At 41.6% G+C, this 18,228-nt stretch overlaps 1 protein-coding gene across 10 annotated transcripts in view; it reads left to right on the forward strand.

Annotated features, from left to right (window-relative positions):
• The first annotated feature begins 544 nt into the window (after positions 1 to 544).
• The window catches only part of Map2k4 (mitogen-activated protein kinase kinase 4), a 118,361-nt gene continuing 100,677 nt past the window's right edge, over positions 545 to 18,228 (forward strand). Inside the window, exons 1-3 of one of the 10 annotated variants that reach the window (XM_063242132.1) lie at positions 608 to 730; positions 8,948 to 9,115; positions 13,644 to 13,709. In XM_063242132.1, the coding sequence (XP_063098202.1) occupies positions 9,082 to 9,115; positions 13,644 to 13,709 (100 nt within the window). In that variant the 5' untranslated portion in view covers positions 608 to 730; positions 8,948 to 9,081. Of the gene's footprint in view, positions 731 to 8,947; positions 9,116 to 13,643; positions 13,710 to 15,800; positions 16,087 to 18,228 lie in introns of those variants that run through there. The other 9 variants (XM_063242133.1, XM_063242129.1, XM_063242130.1 and 6 more) reach the window with 9 other exon arrangements.

Here is an 18,228-nt window from a genome sequence, read left to right on the forward strand (position 1 = left end):
TTTGGGAGGTCACGGAATGTTGGTTACCATAGTACTTGGTAAAGTTAATGTACATATAAACTACCTGGGATATTATTAAAATGTAGCTTGTTTCCTCAAAAGAGCACTCTGTGTAGGACCCCCTAGGTCCTTAGCCTCTCTGGTTATTAGGCAGGGCCAGATGGCTAGGGCCCTAACTCTCTTCTCAAAGTGATGTATCAAAGGAGCTAGATTTCTGAGGTTCTTTTCAGCTTTATTATTCTGATTTTAGGTTCCGGGATTGCAAGGAAGTTCTCAAAGTTTTGTGGTTACTTATCGCTGCAGAAAGGCTGAAAGCTACGTATTTTTTCCTTCCCCAAACGCACACACAGTTCTGGTGTTTTGCAAAGCATCCGCAGCCCTCACCCAGGACCTCTGCTGAACCTCTGGGCCGCGCAACCCAGACCTGGGCGACCCGGAGTATTTGCTTCCCCCGCTGCTTCCCTGGAGCGCGGGCGGGGGCGTGTCCGGGGGCGGGGACGGGGGCGTGCCGGGGGCGGGGCCAAGGCCGGCGCTCGCCGCGCCCTCGTCCGTGCGAGAGGCCGAGCTTGCTGCATTGCAGCCGCCGCGGCGCCGCTCGGCTCCTCACTCCCAACAATGGCGGCTCCGAGCCCGAGCGGCGGCGGCGGCTCTGGGGGCGGCAGCGGCAGCGGGACCCCGGGCCCGATAGGGTCCCCGGCGCCGGGTCACCCGGCCGTCAGCAGCATGCAGGGTAAGAATCGCGGCCGTGCCGAGACTCCGGCCCCCTCGCGCGGCCGTCGGCGTCGTCGCGGCCTGGACGCCCCCGACCCGGCGGAGCAGCAGCCCGCGCCTCCTTCTCCGCCTCGCCCGCGTTCTCCGCGCCGCTGCCGCCGCCTCAGGCCTGGCCCGGCCCGGGGCCGCGGCCCGCACAGGCCCGGGCTGCGGCTTCGGCCCGCACGCGGCCCCCCGGCCCTGCCTCGCGCCCCCGTCGCGCGCGGGGCCCACCTGGCCCGGGACCGCCCCGCGCCGTCCCCATCGCGGCGGCCGCCGCTTACCTGGCGCCCGCCGGCCGTTTCCGGGGCCGCGCAGACCGGGCTGGGCGGGCTGGAGGCGCCGGCGGGCCTCGCCCCGCGTCCCTGCGGCCGCCCAGGTAGGTGGCGGCGGCAGCGGCGGCAGCGGCGGCGTCCTGTCCGGCGCCCCTCGGCTCGGCAGCCGCAGTGGGGCCGGCTCAGGGCCATCTTGGTCCTCGCCAGGGCGCAGCCGGAGCCAGACCACCCGGCCGACCTCGGGGCTCCGCGGCGCTGCGGGAAGCTCGGTTTGCAAACTTTCACAGCGTTTCCGTGGGCGGGGAGCAGCGAGGCGGGGGTGCCCAGGCCTGTGCCACCTGTAAGGTAGGTAGACAGCCGCTGGCCTGCAGGAGACGTTTGGTGGTAGGCCAGAGATTTCTGGTAGCTCTGCGGGCAGAAAATAAATACAGAAGACTGAGTTCGGTGTATGTGCAGTGTCTGCGGAGAGACACAGGAAATAGAAAGGCAGAGGTCAAAGTGATAGTGTCTGGACATCCGAGGCAGCTCTCCTAATTAATGGTTTTTCCCATTGGGAAGCTTTTACTTCTCTGCGTGGCTCTGGACGAGGGTGTTGTGAACACACCAGTCCCGATCCCGTTCAGGACCCTTTCCTAAGTTTCCTGGGAAATTTTGAATGGTAATGTTATTTTTAAATCACGGAATCTCACAAATCTCTTGGCAAGTTTAGAACTTCTTAGGAGTTATGTTGAATATTAGCCAAATCAGTCGAGTTTCCTTGGTAGTATGACTCTGGTTACGTCTTTCATTAAAAACGACCTGCCAGTCTCATTATGCCTAGTTAGGGTCAACAGACACTTATTGAATATTTTGTATTTATGAAAGCATCCCTTGATTCAGGAAGCAGAGGCAGGGTTTTATTATCTTTGCATTTTTTTTCCCATAAGATAATTTTAGGGTAGAGAAGAAACTGTGATATATAGACTGGCTGATGTCAGGAGGTCAGAGCACGCGTTCCCTGCAGGCTGGAAGCTAAGTAATTCAAATTGAGTTAGTAATTGGATGATCAGTATGTGGCACCGCACATTATATAAATGAAGGATGAGATCGGTTTCTTGCTCTTAGGGCTTTACCAGTCTAGTTGGTGGTAGTGGGAAATGAAATAGCAAAATGATAAATTAGAGCTGTTAGGGTTGGCCAGAATGGTTGACTTACAGATATTTCAAGTTTTGGGTTTGGTTGAGGGTGGAGAGGCTGACAGTTTTGAAAAAGCTGTTTTGGTCTTTTTCTTGTCAGATATTTATTGAGCATCTGCCCACAGCCAAGCACAGTACTCTCGTGCAGAGTAGATGGAGAGGAGTAAATTGGAAAGCCTTCTCCTGGTGAAACTTACCCTCTTGTGAGGATAAGGGGAAGGAAGACAAGATGCAGATAAGTAGGAAATGTGTACTAATTGAGAAAAGTGTGGTTAGCGGGCACCCCTATAATTAGAGGACTGAGGCAGGAGAATCACCGAGTTTGAGGACAGCCTGGTTACATTGTGAATCCAGGCCAGTTTGCACTACATAGAGAAACCCTGCCTTAAATGAAAAAAAAAAGTGTTGTTAAAGTAACAAACTGGGTTTTGTGATGAAACATAACAGTGGGAGGTCTGTCTGCTTGCTAAGATGGTCACAGAAGGCCTGTCTGGAGAGAAGAGGGTTCTAGGAAAAGTTAATAGTGTGAATGTTCCAGAGAAGGGAGAAGTTTGGAATGTTCTAGGAACTCAAAGTAAGTCATGTGATTAGCAGTTATTCTGATGTTCTCTATTTTCCTCCCTTGTTTTTTGATATCCAGTAAACTGAAGCTTTTAATAAGCAGAACTCATTTTAAAAGGGAAAAGGGCTCAAAACCTCTTAATTATTACTGAATTTTATCATTTTGTCTATATTTGATTGATTTACAGACCTATTATTATTATTATTATTATTTTGGTATTGGGGCTTGCACTCATGACGTCTTTATGCACTGAGCTAAATCCCAGGCCCCTGCTAATATTATCTTGTTGAACCTCTTTGATTACTTAGAATGGAGAAAAGAATTTAAAATTCTCATGATTTTGTTAGCACAATCCTAGATATAAAGTTTGAGTTTAAGCAGCAATTTAGGACCTCTTTTTTTGTTTGTTACTCTGTTAGAACCAAACTTTCTATTACCTGCCAGTGTCTTTCTTTGGCTATTTTATTATTTTTGGTACTGAGGATTGAACTCAGGGCTTTTATCTTGAGCTAATTTTTTATTTTTAATTTTGTGATAGGGTCTCACTAATGGCTAAGTTGCCTAGTGTCTTAGTTATTTTCTTGTGATGGGACAAAATATCTAATCCCCACAACTTAAAGGAGAAGAGGCTTGTTTTGGCTCATGGTTTCAGTCTGTGGTCAGCTGACTTGGAGGTAGAAAGAGCACAGCAAAAGGGTGTGGTGGAGGAAAAAGTGCTCAGCCCATGGCAGCCAGAAAGAGAAGAGGAGCCGGGGACCAGATGCAGTGTGTACCCTGCAGGTCTCGCTCGAGGTCCCCTGCTCAGCAGGTCCGGCCCTGCCTCCTAACAGCCCATTCAACTCTGAACACATGGCCAGTGGTGCCTTCATGGTCCAGTCACCGTCCAGGAGCCCCGCTTTGAACACATGAGCCTCTTCGGGGACCTTCTAGATAGAAACCGTAATTCCCGAGCCGGGCTAGAATGTGCAATCCAACCTCAGCCTCCCGGGGTGCTGGAATGTGCCACCATGTCTGGTTTCACTTACTTTTCAGATGGCGTCTTGCTATGGTGTCCATACTGGGGTCAAATTTCTGGGCATAGGTAATTGTCTTGCCTCAGTTCCCCAAGTAGCTGAAATTACAAGTGTGCACCAGTAAGTCCAGCTCTTCTTTTCTTTAATGTTAGACTTCTTCTTCACAGGGTAGTTCTTAGAAGATGTTTGGTGTTCTGTGACTCCTTCTGCCAAATCTGCTTTCCCTGGCTATCTTAAAAACTGCCTTTCTGGGAGGAGTTAGTATAGACCATGCCCTTCCAACCAGTAGGATTCACTTGTAGGAGACATGGAATATATCCCCTAAAGGATAGGTGCTATGCTGGCCACTGGATGGCCCTGTGTACTTTTTAACACATGGACATTTCTGGCCCCAGAGTAATTCCAGTTGGGAAATCTGTCTCCCTCTCTCCTTCCTTCCTTCCTTTGTTTATTTCTAACGTTACAGTGTTCAAGAGCCATAGTTTTGGAGTTGGGTGTGAATCCTGTTTCCAGGATTTAAACTTTTTGTGAATATACATGGGAAAGGAACTTACCCTGTTCAAGCCTTAGTTCCATCTTTGGAAGGTAAGAATAATCCTTATTTTGTAGGTACTTTGACAATACACATAAAGCGTGGGACCTGGCATGTAGTGAGGGGGCAGTGAATGTTAACTTGTCATCATTTGTAGTAGCAGCAATGATACTGTTATCTGTAATAGTCTCTTTAGTATTCTAAAGAACTCCCAAACCCCTTGGAGTCTACCTCAGTTTTTAAGCTTTGTTAGTGGGACATCCTATCCTTCCCTTTAATCTTTGGATGTCACCATTCATTAATACTGTTTTTTTTTTCCTAGACTATTCTCAGAGACTTCAAGCTCCAGCTGGTCCATGTGTTGTGTGACTTCTAATTATTATTATTATTACTATTATTATTATTTTCAGCGTTCTCATCCCTCAGGTATTGGGGAATAGTTGCTGATTTTGTTGTTACTCATACATTTGGGTGATTCTTATATTCTTTACTCATTTGCAAACACATCCCCCTTTTACAAGTTTTACTAGTTTTGATGCTTCAGTTTCTTTTCGGTAACTAAAGCTGTCAAACTGTTTGCCAAGTTATGATGTAAGTGGATTTATAGAAATAGATTTGTCGTTAGGACAACTTTTCATATCAAGGAGAAAAATGCTGAAATGAGCAATTGTGAGATATTCTGTGATTTTTAATGTTTTATCAATAGTTAGTCATAGATGAATTTAAGGATGTTTCTTGCATATTAGAACACTGTGTAATAGTATTGTTTTAGTAAAAATAAAATTAAGTATGGGATTAACTTGTTATATTGAGACCTTTTCTAGCCATGACTTAAATTTTTTTTTTTATGACAAATCAAAAGCCCAGTGAATCTAGTTAGCTAGGTGTGACACATTGTGAAAAGCAGATCCCACTACACAGGTGGCTCAGGTAGGAAGGACTTATGCATAGAACATCGTGTTGAAGACTGTCATTGGTGGTAGATTGGAGAACAGCACATTCTGGTTAGTTAACGAGCTCAGTATTTTCTCTAATGAAATGGTATGGGCAGGATAATTTCTTCTCCATTAGTAGCTGGTAGCACTCCCTTTAACTTTGTATGTGGAAGTATTTAAGAAATAGAAGATGTTAAAATGAAGAAAATGTTGGATTTGGACTGAGAAAAACTAGACTGGAGTAATTGCTCTGCCTTGTACAAGTTCTATGCCCTTGAGAAAATTATCTAACTTTTCTGATCGCTGAAAATTTTTTTAATATATTAAAACAGAAATAATACCTCATTTATAGGATTGTTATGAGAATCACATTGTTAAATTAAGGCTTGTACAAATTTTGAAAATTCTAAAATAGTTGTTTAAAGGTTATTAGACATGGTATTTTCCTGCTTTAGTTTTTAATCATAAAATTGAATAGATTTCAATGATTCCTTAAGCATAAGAAGTTGGTTTTATTATAAAGATTTAAAGTGCTGGGCATGGTGGTGCATGCTTGTAACTCCAGCTACTCAGGAGGCTGAGGCAGAAAGATCACAAGTTAGAGCTTAGTCTGGGAATTCATGAGATCCCATCTCATAATTAAAAAAAAATAATGAAAAGGTTTGGGGATGTGTGTAGTTTAATTTAGAACACTTGTTTCATGCTTGAGGCCCTTAGGTCACTGCCCAGTACTACAAACAAACAGTACACAAACACACATATACAGATTTAAAGCAGGAAAAGAAATGAAGCCTTTCCCTAACCTTTATTCAGGTGGCTGAGAAATTTCAGTTTTGGAAAAATGTTTCCTTAAAGTGATTAGAATAGTTAAAATCTGTAATTGAGTCTGAAAAGCATTGAGCCATTGTGATGTACTTGTACAGGAAATTGGTATAAAATGTGTATGTTTAATAACGTGTGTTTGTACGTGGTAGGCAATGAACACAGGACTTGTGCACGCTAGGTAAGTGTGCTGTACTGCTGAGCTACATCCCTAGATTTCTTCTCTAGGTCTTAAATACAGGTGTATCACAGATAACTTCTGATACTGTCCTCACTTACTTACCCTTAGCTGAACATTTTATGTTTATGAATTGAAGCACATAATGATAATGATTTTAAAATAAGAAGTATATCTGTTAAGAAAACATGAATATTTAAAATCAGTACACTTTTTTCTCCCAGTAGTATTTGAATATATATATATATATATATATATATATATATATATATATATATATGCATGCCTATTGCCATAGCCCAGGCCAATAATCCCAGCTGCTCGGGAAGTTGAGGAAGGATGGTTAGGAACTGGAGACCAGCTGAGGCACTTTATCAAGACCCTAACTCAGCAGGACACCAAAATCCTTCTGCCTTTGATTATATTTGAGTGCTTATTTTTATCATTTAGTCTGGGGTTTAAATAATGGAATCCTGCAGACAGTAAAGAGTTCCCAACCCTGGAGTTGCTTGCTCTTCTCAGTACATTGCATCCTGTTTTTTATTATTTATTTATCATAGCCATCTCAGCTTGTCAGTCCCTTCTCAAGGTCCATACTGCTTTTCTCTTACATTACCTTGATACAGGAACATTTAATGAGAACAGGTAAGAAAAGCATCTTACTTGTAGCACCCTCATCCCCGACATTTTCCTCCAGTGTTCCATATCTAAATACTGGCTGAAACTTGCTTAGGTTTTGCATTAGTGTGTCCTATTTTGCAGTAGTGTGCATGGGTTCTTCTCTGACTACATGGGTTCACGTAGGTCCTCTGAGCTTTCTGAGTCATTTTAGCTGTTTAAAATAGAATCTTTGCCAGAAATGATGTAAATACAGGAATAGATAAGAGAGATTATTTTAAGCATTAGCAAAAGAGTCAAAGCTTCACCAGCCTGGGTACCTTTTGAATTGATTTTGGAGCCTTGGTTGTCCCCTCTGTGGCCCTTTGTATCACAATGCATGCAGAGGCAAGTGTCCAGGACCATTTTGATTGGCAGTTTGCAAGGTAAGTAGAGGATTTGAATTACGCCTTGGCCCAGCATATCAGTGAATTTACATAATGTATAAAAGGATCTCATTTGATATAAAATTAACATGTGTTGCCATTCTAACTTTGTCATGTAGGCAATTTACTGTCTCTGTTAATGAGGGGGTTTCCAAACCCTAAAAGATCCTCAGGTCTTTATGTACTTAATAAGATTGGGACTGATTTTTTTTTTTTTAAGACAAGGTTTCATTATGTAGTTAGGCTGGCTTTGAACACAGTATGTAGCCCAGGCTGGCCTCGAACTCACAGTGACCCTCCTGCCCCAGCTTCCCAAATGCTGGGAGGTTTTATGTGTACCAGCCAAAGGAAAGGATTCAAGGGTAAAGACTCAAGGGGAATCTGACTGTGGCTATACTGTGAAAGTGAGCTTTGGCTAGTGGTTAACTGCCCTGAAGATGGGCTGGGAAAGAAGAAAACAGTTACATCATGCACAGCTTGATTCTTCAGGAACATCATACCATTCCTCACCGCAGGGTAAGAGGATTGAAGTGGATGCCACACAGGCTTTTTCAAGCTGTATTGTATCTTACTGAGAAAAGCTCAAACAGAATTAAAAGGAGAAACAAGAAAAGCGTCGCCAGATGTATCTTGGAGAGATTTTATATCTCTTTATAGAAATAGATACATCTGACATGTCTATATCTGTTTGTTGCCTGCTTTCGCCAAAAACAAAATGACATTATTAAGTGGTTTCTCTGTGGCTTCTGGTAGTTTCCCTGGGATCTGGGTTAGGTGCCCCAGGGAAAAGTATTCACTTTTTTGGGTTTTTTAGTATGGCTGAGATACTCTGACAGAAAAACAAAGTATTATCTTTTCTTCACATGTCATAATAGTCAAGCAAGACTTATGTGACCTCAAAAGATTCTTCTCCATAAGCAGTTAAGTAATCAGTTTTACAGTGGCAGAAAAGAGTTGGGTTTCCTCCAGTTTCATTCTGATGCTGTCACCCTAGAGATAATGTCAGATCCCAAAGGATGGGGACTCTTCTCCAACCCCCTCTTAGATGGCTGCCTCAGGCCCTATATGGTTTTTTCTGTGCTTTTTTTTTTTTTTAATTGGTAACGGGGATTGAACTCACGACCGCCTGCTTGCAAGGCAGGTGCTTATGCTGCTGAGCTAAATCCCCAGCCCCTTTCTGTGCTTTTTGATCTGCTGGCTATAAGTCATCTTCTTCCTTGGGTTCAGATAATTTGCTTGAGCACCTTACGAAACTCAGGAAACCATGCTTTCCAGTTTATTATAAAGGATGTTAAAAGGATGCAAATGAAAGCTGAATAGGGGGAGTTATATGTGAAGGAACCTGGAATTTCTAGGTTGTCCTTCAGCAACCACGATGACCCCAGCTGTGTGAAGTTTGCTGAACCCTGGTTTCCACGGACACCTCATTAGATAGCTGCTGTCAATACACTGAATGGGAAACCTGGTAAGGCTTGTCAGCCCTCAGGTATCCTTGGCCGCTCTGCGCAGTCCGCCTCCCTCTAGGGTTCGTGCGGGGCCCCCTCTGGAATGAAGAAGGCCAACAAATGTTCTCCCCTGCTTTTCTCTCTTCTTTCTTTCCTCCTCCCCTCGTATCCCATGTCTCCTCCTTCCTTCCTTTCCTTTTTCTTTGTTTTTACGCAGGGTTGGATCCAGGGCCTGCGGCATGCTGAGCAGGTGCCCTCCCTTCCTTCCTGCGCGGGGGATTGAACCCAAGGCTTGTGCACGCTATGCAAGCACTTTACACCTGAGCTACATCTCCAGCCCAGGAATTTTTCATGGTCTGTTCCAGGACCAGAAATACGAGGGAAGGTTAGTGTTTCTAGGGCCCCTACCTCCTTCGGGGAAGAGAAATTTTTATTTCTGTGGCTTGCCTTGGGGAGGGAGTTACAAGCCAGGAGCTATCAGTGAAAACCAAAAGATATCATTACCACAGGTGTAGAGAAGAGGATGGCGATCCTAGCGATGTCTGGAGGACGACACTTTGCCTTTGAGCTCCTCCAGGTAACAATGCAAGGAAGGAGTGGTCTCATGCAGGCTTGGTTGGTGAGCACCTAGAAGGCTCGGAGAGTACCATAATCAGTGTTACCTGGGAGAGACACTCGGAGTAATAATGCCTACGCAGTGGTAGCTTTCTCTATTCTAGGCTCTTCGTTAGACATTTTACATACATTTTCTCATTCTAATCATCACGCTTGAATATTATTATATTTTAACAGATGAGGAAATTGACTCTGACAGAGGCTAGATCTTTGCCCAGAGTCACCCAATTATAAATCCCTTTCCTTGAGGGTACTGTGTTACATCGAACAGGCTTAGAAGATAGTGTGGGGCTTAGTTACATTCCCACTATTGGCCACAGGTAGAACAATCGGCACATAAGAATGACAGACTCCTGAGTTTTAAAAATTGTGGGAAAAATTGGATAGTATTTTGTGTTCATTTACTTTTGATAGTGTTTTATAAAATGTCTGGTTCTGGTCATGTGAACAAAGTGGACTTACCGCATTAGGTAGGTGTTAAGGATGGTTGAAGTAAAAAAGTCTGAAGGAAATCTCGTAGAACTCACTCCAAATACTTTGAAAATACACGTTTAGGACAGGTTTTGATAGTATTTACTATGGGTAGCTGCAGTGAAAGGTCTGTATCAAAGTTTTGAGGAGTCAGAAGCAAGCAGTAGGCTCTTCACAGTGTGACAGAAGGAAGAGTTTGTGGCATGTCCACGGGCGTGCCCCGGAGGGCAGCGCTGGGCTCTGGCATTAGTGTGGACGACAGTGTAGTTGGTGTCGCACTTCAGCAGCACAGAACCTCAGAACGTGAAGGGGATGTGAACAAGTACAGAGGAGGTGGGGTACACTTCACCTCTGCCCTGTGCTGGATTGTACTCCCAGTCGAGAGGAAGGGGACTGGAAATAGCTGCCCAGCCCAGCAGGGTCACGACATGAGCAAGATTAGGGTTAGACATTTTCACCCTCCTTGAGGTTACCTGATGCTGTTCTTACTTTTATGTGTAAATGAGAAAACTAGACTCGAAATGACTTGTTTCAAGTTGGAGCCAGAATGCATTTTGTCAAATACTGCAGCAAATACTGGCTGCTTCTGGGGATGAGTTCAGGCCCTTCGTACTGAGCAAAACTCCAACCTCAATTTATAATTAAATTTTTTTGAGACACATCTCACTATGTAATTTAGGCTAAGCTTGAACTCACTGTGTAGCCCCTGTGTAGTCAAGTTGATTTTCCTGCCTCCAGTACCCCGAGTGCTGGGAGCATAGGTGTGCTCCGTCCTGCTTCTCTTTTAAAATTTAATTTCAAGACTAGATCTCGACACTGGGCTTGAACTTGTGATTGTCCTGCCTCAGCGTCCCAGAGTTCTGTGATTACAGATGTGCTCTCTCCATTGGTTATGCTTACTTTTAAGCAGCTTTTAAAATTACTATGGACTACCTCACTTTATTTGATAAATACAGGAAATTGTAGGTTTCATGTTCCGGACAGTTAGGGCATCTCAGAAATGAAGTAAGATGGACAAAATGTGGGAAATGCTAGAAAGGATGGGCGAAATCTAGAGAAAAAAAGGAGGAAGAAAGCCTCACACAGTGTATTTCTTTTTCCTTTGTTGTTTACTAGCACTCTGTCCTGTTGTCTTGATATTTATTCTTGGAGGGACTGGGGCGCTGTGTACAGTTTACTTGAACTTGCCTGGAGCCTGGAAAAATAAGCAAGGTTCGGATTCTCTCCCTTGCAGTTGGGAAGCTAAAGTGAAGAATCACGCTGAATGAAGTTGCAGGGTACATAGCTGAGTCTCCATGGCATAAAAGAGTGAAGTGCACGAGGTTTTTACAATTAATCAGTTACTGTTAGCAGAATTAGTGGATCGCTGACATTTCCAGAAATATGAGACTCAAAGCAGGTGAATGGATAGGCATAATTTAGAAAGCCAAGAGTCTTGGAATTGAATGTGCAGGTTGTTAGTGGACATTACAGCATATCCACACACTTGCATTTTGTAAAGCTGAGAGTGCTGGATGGTTCCTTGTGGTTCCCCCCATTGTCCTACACAGGCTCTTGGGTGTAAGGAGGTAGCAGAACCATGGCCCTTTGCCAAGTCTGTGTTTAAATGCTGCACTATTCTGACTTTTACAAGTCTGTTACACATATACATATGTATATGTATGTTTGTATATTTGTGTGTATGTATATATGAGATTGTAGTCTTTTAGAGGTATGAAATTACTTTTCTAAAATAGATTTTCTCCTTATTTGGTTGATAATGTTTTATAAAAGTCTCAGTTTAACTCTTGGTTTAACTCAGTGGCTGCCAAGTCTTTGCTGAGTGAAGAATAATACAGGGAGGTGACTGTTTTGAGACGTGAGAATTTTGTTCCTGGTTAGTTCATAGGTAGGTGAAAAGAGCAAGTTTATAGCATTTTACTCCCCTTGCCCCTGCCTTTTTATCTGCTTGCATTGATGCTCTAACTATGAGGTTTTATTTTCCTTTTTTGGGGGTGGCGGGTGAGATACAAGGTCTTGCTTTGTAGCCCAGGCTAACTGCCAATTTGGGGTGATCCTTTGCCTCAGCCTACTGAGTGCTGAGATTGCAGGTGTGTCACCATGCTTGACTTTTATTCTGTAACTTTAAAAAAATGGAACCTTACATGTAGCTTCAAATTGTGCTTTTTTACAGGCCTCTCCTCCCCTCCCCCTCCAGTCTTTTCTCTCCTTCTCCCTCTCTTCCTCTCTTCCTCTCTCCCTCTCCCTCTCCCCCTCCCCGTCTCTCTGCCTCTCTCTCTGTCTCTCTCTGCCTCTCTCTTTCTCTTTCTCTCTCATATGCTGGACACTGAACCTAGAGTCTTGCCTAGGTGCCCTGCTAGTGAGCTGTGTCCCTCAGCTGAGGTTTCTTTTTCTTATTATAGTCACCATTTATATTGCTATTTTGTTCACTTGTGACCTTCTCACTTTTTCTTTTTGCCAACTAATAGCAGCCATTCACCATACTTAGAGCCACAAAAACCAGAGTAGCTGTTCTCTGGAGATTATTTCCTGGTTTCCCAGTCTTCCAGTTATGGTTAGGAGGTGAGTTTTCTTCCTTCTTCCAGGGGCTTCTGGGTCTCTAAAGATTTGTTTCTGAGCCTTGCTGTGGCTCCGCAGTAGTTTTCTTTTGATTTAGTCTGCTTACTTCACATGGTAGGAGGGTGTCTGACTTGTAGTTGCCTAGGCTTAAAGACCCCAGGTCTCTGATTTTTTCCCTCTCCCCTGATTGGTGCTTTGCTGCACATTTGGTAACGAGATGGGCTGGTGCCCTGCTTTCCAGGTCTGTCTCAGGTCTGCCCAGTGATTTTTCCTCCATTTCCCTTCTCTCTCCCCTCTTGTGTGTGTACGTCAGCAATGGCTTACTTACATAGTACACCAAGGAACTTTTGTGTCAAAGTAGCTACTTTGGCATTTTTTGTAGATAATGTGTGTATCTTAGAATCACATAAAACATATATTCTTCCTTCAGTTTGGCTCTTTTTTCTAAATATGGTATTTTTATTTGTATACTTAGTTATTCTACTTTATTTTCCCTAGTTTATTCTCTAAAGCATTAATAAATGTAAGCATAGATAGACTGCTAAGAAAGCTAGGTATTCACTCAACTTAGGGGAAAAAGCATGTTTGGGAAAGCTTTTGATTTAAAGGGTTTGTTTTACTGGGTCCATTTTATGAAATAGCTACATATCTGTACAGTTTATATATATGGTATAACCAGATCAGATTGCATTTAACAAAATGTATTCTTGTTTATAAGGGTAATTCACAAGTTTTTTCCTTATAATTTCTGAAGTTCTATTCTGCCTTCTTATATTTTTTTTTTCAGACCTCCATTAGGAGATTATCACCTCTTCAATAGTTCTGCATTTGAAGTTAAGCGGATTGACTAGAAAATGTTGTTTTATGTTTGTTGCACTTTTAACATCTTATGAATTGCTCAAACTTTAATATAATAGGTGGTAATTAATTATGACTTAATAAATCCATAATTTAACTTATATATATAGTGTACTTAATATTTGTTTTGTAGATTGAAAACACCGTAAAAATTGATGAAATTGTCATAAAGCTTCTAAGGGATAGTAGGTTTTTTTTTAATTGAATAAATGTGAAAAATAAAGATTAAGACAGTTTAACACAATTTAAATGATTTTGATGCCATATATTATACCTGAAAGAGGTGAAGTTTTAAAGAAAGGTTGTAATGTGAAGGGTTGTGTGATTCAAACTGTCCTCTAGTTACTTTTATTCATTTAACTGTAATACAATAATGTAATGTCATGTTCTCATTTTGGCCTGCTTTACAGTAAATGAACTGGAACTTATCTCTTTTACTTCAGGCTTTCAGATAAACTTCTGTGAAAAGACACAAAGTAAGCTACAAATTTTGATGTTATACCACTTATTTTTTCATATCCATCTTGGTATTGGGAATGTGTCCACTATTGTTTCAACTAACCAACCATGGCAGTTTTACACTAAAAGAGCTTCCATTTTTCATTGTTTCAAAAAAGTTATTTTCACTTGAAGTAGGAAAAGATGTATATAGATTTCAGATGTATACCTAGAAAAATTTAGAGCAGTGTAATTATTCAGTGTAAGCCATAATTTCAATCATAAACTGAAGAAAGTTCATTTTTAATGTTGTGGTACAGGGGTCAGGAATTTAGCTCAGCAGCATAAGCGCCTGCCTTGCGAGCATGTGGTTGTGAGTTCGATTCACAGTACCAGAAAAAAAAGATTGTGGTACAGAGACTGCATTCAGAGATACAGCGTTCAGCGTTTTACAGTTATTTTAGTGGTTTTTGTTGTTGTTGTTGTTGTGGGAATTGAACTTACCACCTTGTGATTGTTAAGCAGGGACTGTACCACTCAGCCCCCATATTTTAGTGTTTTTTGAGATATGGTCTCACAGTGCAGTCCAAGCTGGCCCTGAACTTGCTTTGGAGCCCAAGTTGGCCTTGAATTTACAGCATTCAACCTGGTAATCCTGTGTCAGCCTTCCAGGTGATGGAATTAGAGACATATGCCACCGTGCCTGGCATTTAATTGCAATTTAGTTTCTCTTTAAAACAAAACTTGTTTTGTTTCTGCTTCCTCAACATTCCATATTAAGACACTGAACTTTGTAGAATACAGAATGGATTTTCTATAAAAAGAGCAATGTTTGTAAAGTTGAAACTAAATGCATTTTGAGTTTCGTATTTACTTCAATAGAGTGCAGTTAAAGATGGGCAGAGTGGCATAATCACAGCATTTTGGAGGCTGAGGCAGGACTGCCAAGAGTTTGAGGCCAGCCTGGGCTACATAGCGTTCAAGGCTCGCCTGCACTGGAAAGCAAGACCCTGTTTAAAAAAAAAAGGCGAAGTTAAAATTTTCATCTCAAAGAGACATCTCTCCAGTTAGCAGAAAACTATTTAAAAATACAATGTAAGTAATTTTATCTTCTGCATTTATTTATTTGTAGTCTAGGGAGGAATGATGATCACTCTTTAAAGAAGTATGTAGTATTCTTTCTTTTCTAAGTTGGGGTCTTGTTATATAACTCATGCTGATTTGGTTTTGATATGCTCCTGCCTCAGCCTCTCCAGTGCTGAGAGTACAGGTGCGCACCCTCATGCCTGGTTTATTAAATTAGTTCAAAGGGAAAAAATTAGCCTGGAGAGAAAATATTTCTGTGTTTTAAATTTTTTGATAGAATTATAATGTGGAGTTTTTGTTGGGTGGGTGGTGACTTCTTTGAGCAAAAATGTATTTCTTGAATGAGTTACATCTTTCATTCATGAAGCACTTGGGTATCTCAGAACCAGTGAGATTCCTGTGGGGTCCTGAATGAGTAGCGAGTGTTCCCGCAGGCGCACAGTGCCGGGGCGAGGGGGGAGGCTCCAGTGCTGACGTTAACATGGCTTGGGAGCTGCAGCTGGGTGAGGGGGGCGCCTTTGCTCCTGCTGTTCTCCTGAGAGAATGAGTGTAAGGGGTGCTGTGAGTCTTGTGGTTGCTGCCTGTTTGTTGACTTATTTGCCTATTTTTTTGAGACAGTGTCTCACTTTGTTGCCCAAGCAGGCCTTGAACTTTGGGCTAGCGACCTGCAGGCTCAGCCTCTCGAATGCCTGGACACAGGCCCAGGCCACAGCGTGTGGTGCATGTGGGGAGATTGCTGCTTTCTCTGCATTCTCTGTTCCTTTCTTTCCCCGCTTCAGCTCTTTGTCTTCTTCTGCCTTTCTCTGTCTTTTGCTCCCTCTCTTCTTTGCTTCTAGATTGAATCCAGGACTTTGGTGCCGAACTTTAATGCCCAGCCCTGTTTCAAATTTGTTTTAAAATTTTGAGATAGGATCTCAGTAAGTTGATTAGGCTGGGCTTCCATTTGCAGTCCCCTGCTTTAGCCTACCGGAGTGTTGGATTACAGGTGTGCACCATCTTGCCTGGGCTTGATAACTCTTGCTTTTTTTTTTTTTTTTTTTTTCTTTTGGTACCGGAGATTGAACTCATGGTTCTGTGCTTGCCAGGCTGGTGCTTATACCACTGAGCTAAATCCCCGGCCCCAATAACTGTTTTCTTGTTCAAAGAGTGTAACTCAAGGCTGCAGCCATAGACCTACCTTGTTTTTGAGCTCCGAATAGCTCAGACAACAGTGGACAGCTAAGGACAAGAAGCACACATATCAGTGAGAAGAAAACCTGGGGAGTGATAGGGAGAGCTGGCCATAAGTGGACAGTGTTTATGTTGGAGTATCAGCACTTAAATGTCTGGGTAAGTTTTTACTTGCTTACGTATAGTAACAGTTTTTTCTAATTGTACTCCTCTGGTTTGTGACTTAAAAGTACAATTTTTGTAGTGTTTCCAGACAGTCTTTCAATTGGCTCTGTTGTACAGACCTTGAGTTAAAATTGTTCACTCATTTCTTTAAAAATTGAGCATTTAAAAGAATCAAAGAAGTGATTTTTTTCCTTCCTTTGAGGAATCTCCAGTTTTACTTGACGTGTTTCAATATTATCAGAAAAACTTACATTTAAATCACTAAAAATAACTCGTATAAATACAGTAGTTGTAGGAGGAGGTGGAGCAAAAAATCACAAAATTAGACATTGTTACAGTCCAATAAATTTGATTGCCACTACTTCAAATGCTCAGTTCTCCATCATAAAATATATTTATTATAAGATAATTTGGATGATTAATGGAAGCTCTGAAGAATTAATTTTTCCCCATTGTTTGACTTCCACATAATTTTTATCCTTTATATTGCTATGCCACTCTGTTCCAATCAGTCTAATGCAGTTGCTTGTTATAATTTAGTGGAATTTAAGTGAAAACTGTGTGTATGTATTTACATGCACACATAGTATGAGATTGTATACTTTAGTTGGATCTTGCTTTCTATTGAAATTCAGTAAATCCCCTGTGCACCTCATGGTCTTGCTTTATAGTTCGTGCATTTATCTGATTTCTGCTTTTCTAAATGTATGTTAATTTAAGATAATATATGTTTATTTTAGGTGATAAATAAGCTATAGTTATTTAAGATGACATTGTTATATTTCTTTTAAAACTGTTGGATTATTGAATTTTTCTGATGTTCAAATATAAAAATATTTTAGGGAAAAATGTTTCTGATTGTAAATGTAGAGTTTCTATATTTAGGAGGTTGATCATCATTTAGAAGATTCCTGGATTACTTGTGTGAAAATAATGTTTTTGAACATGTAAACATAATTATATAATTTATGACAAAGTTTGAATTGTCATGTATCATTGGCTCTAATGACTAACTTATAGTCCTTTAGAATACAGTTTTCTTACCTTATAGACCACTTCTTAAGCATGAGTGTTTATCTAGAAATACAGTGGTTGAGGAATGCTTTTATAAATATCAGACTTACCCTAGAGCTGTCAATGATCTGGGTTTTCTCTTTTTTGGATTAGAACTTTGGCCAACTAAGGATCCCTGGACATAGAGATTTTCCTCAGAAAATACTAAAGGAATTTTGTACTCATCAGAGTGAGAGTAGTTAGAACTTTGGCAAATACATCTTCAATGATTTAGTCTTTGCACCAGGGCACTTTGAACCTCTTTTTTCCTTTGTACTGCAATGCATTATCTACCAATAACCAAAACATATTTGAACTCTAAAGAAAATTTCGGGTAGTATTGACTTTCTGTAGCTTTGCCTTTACCCTTTTGGTGGCATTCAAAACTTTTTGTGGCTTTTAAGAATTGTTTTATTGAGGAATGTTTGTGTAGCAACACAGTCTTTAGAAAATATGTTACAGAGCCAACTTGGTGCTTCTTCATGGTACTATTTGAAATTAAACTGTAGGTGGTGGTTATATTTAGTGACATTCTACACCAGTGTTTGTGGAGGAAAAGGGGTATCCTAATAACTCATTTAATTGTGAAACTTTTTTTTTAAACAATAAATAGCCCAGTTTTAAATTGGTGAGAGTAAAAAGGTAACAGTTGCCAGGCTTGGTGGTTCATACCCTCATCCCAGCAAAATGGGCAGCTGAGGCAAAAAGATGGCAAGTTTGAGACCTGGGCAGTGTACTGAGACCTTGTCTCAAAATAAAAATTTAAAAAAGTTCCGGGGATTTAGCTTACTATAAGGCCCTAGATTCAGTCCTCACTACTATTGCAACAGTAAAAGAGGAGAAGGGATGTTTTGGGACTTTTTGAAAAGATTACTAAATGTAATAGAGAGATTGATGTGAACTATCTGTAAAGTGTAACAGAAAAATAGATAAGAACTGTCTGGAAAAGGTGATATTTTGACTTTATAGAAAGTAGCATATAGAAAATAACGGAGAGTAAGGAGGAGAGGGAGGGCCAGCGCTTCCTGCTTTGAAACTAATGACTAAGAAAATTAATCACATTTATTGTAGAGAAATTAATCA

The sequence above is a fragment of the Cavia porcellus genome, unplaced genomic scaffold (assembly GCF_034190915.1).
Source record: "Cavia porcellus strain 051 isolate PalLab524CR breed Dunkin Hartley unplaced genomic scaffold, mCavPor4.1 scaffold_32, whole genome shotgun sequence".
In the NCBI taxonomy this organism is placed as follows: domain Eukaryota; kingdom Metazoa; phylum Chordata; class Mammalia; order Rodentia; family Caviidae; genus Cavia; species Cavia porcellus.